Source organism: Miscanthus floridulus, unplaced genomic scaffold (assembly GCF_019320115.1).
Source record: "Miscanthus floridulus cultivar M001 unplaced genomic scaffold, ASM1932011v1 fs_294_4_5, whole genome shotgun sequence".
NCBI classification, from domain to species: Eukaryota; Viridiplantae; Streptophyta; class Magnoliopsida; order Poales; family Poaceae; genus Miscanthus; species Miscanthus floridulus.
Window position 1 is genome coordinate 1 of NW_027096536.1, and position 3,547 is coordinate 3,547.

Here is a 3,547-nt window from a genome sequence, read left to right on the forward strand (position 1 = left end):
AGTTTATAGAAAATATTATTAATATTTATGACTCAAAATTGGTATATTATGAAAATATATTCCATGATTAATCTAAGGATACAAAATGTAAGTAAAATTTGTCCTAATGTAGTTTAGTTTTGAAAAGTTTCTTGAGACCTGGGTTTCCAAAAACATGGTTATTAGCCTGTTAACTAGCTATATCAATTTCGAGGTTTAGTTACAATAATTTGACAATATTCAAACCACATGCCAAATGAATCCCATGAAAACAAAAACTGAGACTGTACTATCAACAGCGACAATTAACTGGCTATGTATCAATTTCCTGTTTTATAGTTTATTTTAAGCTCTAAAAAACTCACTTATAATTCTTCTCTAAAAGTGCAGAGGTTCACCGTTCCACAAAAATTCTTCTTGCATTTTTACGTGGTGGGTGCGGTTGTGACGACTAGCTTGCTACTTGCAATATGGTTCTATGCATACATGAAAATGACACCTTTGATGCCAGAACCATCGAGTTACTCCACAATTGCTAGCCATCTTGTTGGTGGTTCAAATTCATTCTCTTTGGCAAATTTCTGGTCGTCACGCCCCATGGAACACAAGTATCGTGTCTGGCGTACTGTATTTGTACTGATATTGATGGAAATTCAGGTCCTGAGACGCCTATATGAGACTGAACATGTCTTCCACTACAGCCCTTCAGCTCGAATGCACATCATAGGATATCTAACGGGTATTATGTAAGTTCCACAGTGCCTTTTCATTTGACTTCCTCCATTTTCTTGAGTTATATCAAGTAATGTAAGGCATGCCAACTCGTATATATATTCCCTCATTTTCTCCCCTTCATGCTTTGTCATAATTCACATGCCTGTGCTAAAAGGTCCTATATGGAAGTTCTTTTTCTGCATTGTGATAGCTTGTGCACATCTTATCCACATAACATGAAAATACATTGGATTAATCAGCAAGAAAATGCTCTAGCAGATGAATTATCCTTGACCTGTCATGATTATGTGGCACAGAAAATAAGCTGCTAATTTCAGCTCCTAAGGGTCAAGATTTATGCCTGGCTTTCTTTTAAGCAATACTTGAAGTTATTGACCTTTGTTGTAATGGTCTATTACCTAGAGGTTTACACAAACCATCGCATATTTATATAAGAATTTATTTGGACAAGTATCATTGCACTGGCCCTTTCTTTCATTGTATTAGCCTTTTGGGATGACGCTTTGTTCTTTTTTTTCCCTGCCAGCTACTATGTGGCCGCACCTTTATCACTTGCTAGTTCTTGTCTTCCTGAAGCAATACAGTATCTTCGATATCAAATAGCTGAGTTCATAGTGAAGGGTCGAGCAAGAATGCCAGATCTAGCAATTGACCCATCACATCTCTTGAAGCCTCTTCTAAAGTTGGGGTGGTGCCAGTGGATTGGTGCTGTTATTTTCATCTGGGGCTCACTCCATCAGATCCACTGCCATGCAATTCTTGTATGTATCCACTTCTGTCATTCTACTAGTTATTTGTTTATTGCAAATGTGAACAACATCCAACAGCAGTTGGTATGTATAGAATATACCCATGTTTGAAACTGCAAACAACAATTGTTTTCGGTTAGTATGAAGACGATGGTTGTTTGATATGCATTTTTCCTGGCAAACTTCTAGGAGACACTTTTACAGAGTTATTTTATGCTTTTGGATTTCATTGTTTTTGTTTTCTGCTTTGGCAGGGATCATTGCGTGAACACAAAGATTCTGATGAATATGTAATTCCATGCGGTGACTGGTTTAGCCGTGTGTCTTGCCCTCATTACCTTGCTGAACTAGTGAGTTCCTACTCTCTTCCAGTCTTAATTAATATCCAGGATGTTGCAGATACTGATGAATATGGAAGATCCCACTAAAGTGCTATAAATGACGTCAAGTGAATGTAGACTACCAACGAAATAAAGTTTCCATTTTCTGTAATTTTAGGGTCTTGGAGCCTGGGATATTGTGATGGGTTTACTATTGGTGGATGAGGGTGCTAACAAACAGGGAATTTTCATGCTTCCCTTATGCCAGATTTCTTTTAATGTTTACACTGAAGCTCTATGTGATGTAATGAGACTTCTCATCAAATATGCTCTGCCCCCCATTTTGCCAACTTATTTTTTCTCGAAAACGCAGGAGAACTGCATTTCTTTGTATTAAGAAGAAAAGGAGGGACGAGAACCCTTACACAAACACACCAAAATAAGTTCACTTCACTTCACAAGGTTACACAGATCGTCGATGACAAAAGACAAAACAACCTGACCTAGCCTAGCCTGCTACTGTTCCCCACCCAGTGCAAGGGCAAGGAGGTGGGAAATTCCTTTAGCCCCGGCCAAATTTCAGTCCAGCAGGTCTCTTTAGCGAGCTATATTAAAGGGCGTACCCAGTGTAGAGAGCTCCCGCTCTGTGCGGTGTTTGGGGAAGGGTGTCAGGTGGCAAGCCTTACCCTCGCCTGTGCAATGCGAGGAGACCGCGACTCGAACCCGGGACCTTCCGGTCACAGGCGGTAAGACTCTACCACTTGCACCAGGCCCTTCCTTCCTTTAGCGAGCTATATTGCTCAAGCTAAATTTTGAGATGCCCCAGCAAAGACACCGGTTATGGAGTTCCCAAATTGTCAAAGCTCCCAGAATTATAATAGAGTTGAGCTCCTTATGCATCTGATTATCCATTTTGCCAACCTAGTTTCCTCTGCATTATATATATCTCAGGAGGAGAATGTACATATTCTGTATAAGGCTTAAGGATGATAAAAATATAGTGTTACCTTAGGAACACAATTTATTTCACCACTGGCAAATATCTAAATGATGTAGATGTCGAACATTTTGCTGTTCTTTGTCTAATTCATATAGGCCACTGAACTTTTGGGTTCGAAATCAGTGCGTTATTAACAATTGCTGTTATTTTGGTATATAGGTAATATATTGTGGCATGTTGATAGCTAGCGGTGGATCAGACATTTCAGTGTGGTTCCTGTACCTTTTTGTGGTATGCTTCATTGTGACTTCTTTCACATTTGGCGTTCAGAATCCAAGCAAGCTGTCATTATGGATCCTTTCATTCTCTTTCGCCGCACCTGGCTGAACTGACTCACTTTTGTCATTTTGTGCAGATAACAAACTTGTCCTTTGCAGCGGTACAAACACATAAATGGTATCTTCAGAAATTTGAAGATTACCCTCGTTCTCGCTACGCAATCATTCCATTTGTATGCTAGACGTGTCCAGAAATGCCAACAGCATTTGTTGTCTGTTTTCATCTGCTACATGCAACAGATATTCATGTAAATGTGACTGTACCAATTGAAGCGCTGCAATGTTTAACTTAAAGTAGTTCCGATCATTGTGAATGTACTTATAAGGTTATGTTTGTATATGTAGATTATAACACACAGATATTTGATGTACAGTAGGTATTAATTAACACTTTTTAGCATTGAAAATAAAGTACTTCAGAACCAGAGACTTATCAAGTACTCCATTCCAAATTGTAAGGCGTTCTGGTATTTCTAGATACATAGT

The 3,547-nt window shown here is 38.9% G+C and overlaps 1 protein-coding gene across 1 annotated transcript; it reads left to right on the forward strand.

Annotated features, from left to right (window-relative positions):
* Positions 1-140: 140 nt before the first annotated feature.
* On the forward strand, positions 141-3,432 carry LOC136531176 (polyprenol reductase 1-like). The gene is made up of 5 exons (XM_066523876.1): positions 141-725; positions 1,241-1,475; positions 1,718-1,813; positions 2,943-3,014; positions 3,139-3,432. Exons 1-5 carry the CDS (start codon positions 466-468, stop codon positions 3,241-3,243), a joined length of 768 nt encoding a protein of 255 aa, XP_066379973.1. The 5' UTR covers positions 141-465; the 3' UTR covers positions 3,244-3,432.
* Positions 3,433-3,547: the final 115 nt, after the last annotated feature.

Excerpts from the sequence above, each read along its gene's own strand:
- LOC136531176 (XM_066523876.1), top strand. The coding sequence starts at position 466 with ATGAAAATGACACCTTTGATGCCAGAACCATCGAGTTACTCCACAATT. Across the intron at positions 726-1,240 it reads GGATATCTAACGGGTATTAT|CTACTATGTGGCCGCACCTT; the intron begins GTAAGTTCCACA and ends TTTCCCTGCCAG. Across the intron at positions 3,015-3,138 it reads GGTTCCTGTACCTTTTTGTG|ATAACAAACTTGTCCTTTGC; the intron begins GTATGCTTCATT and ends CATTTTGTGCAG.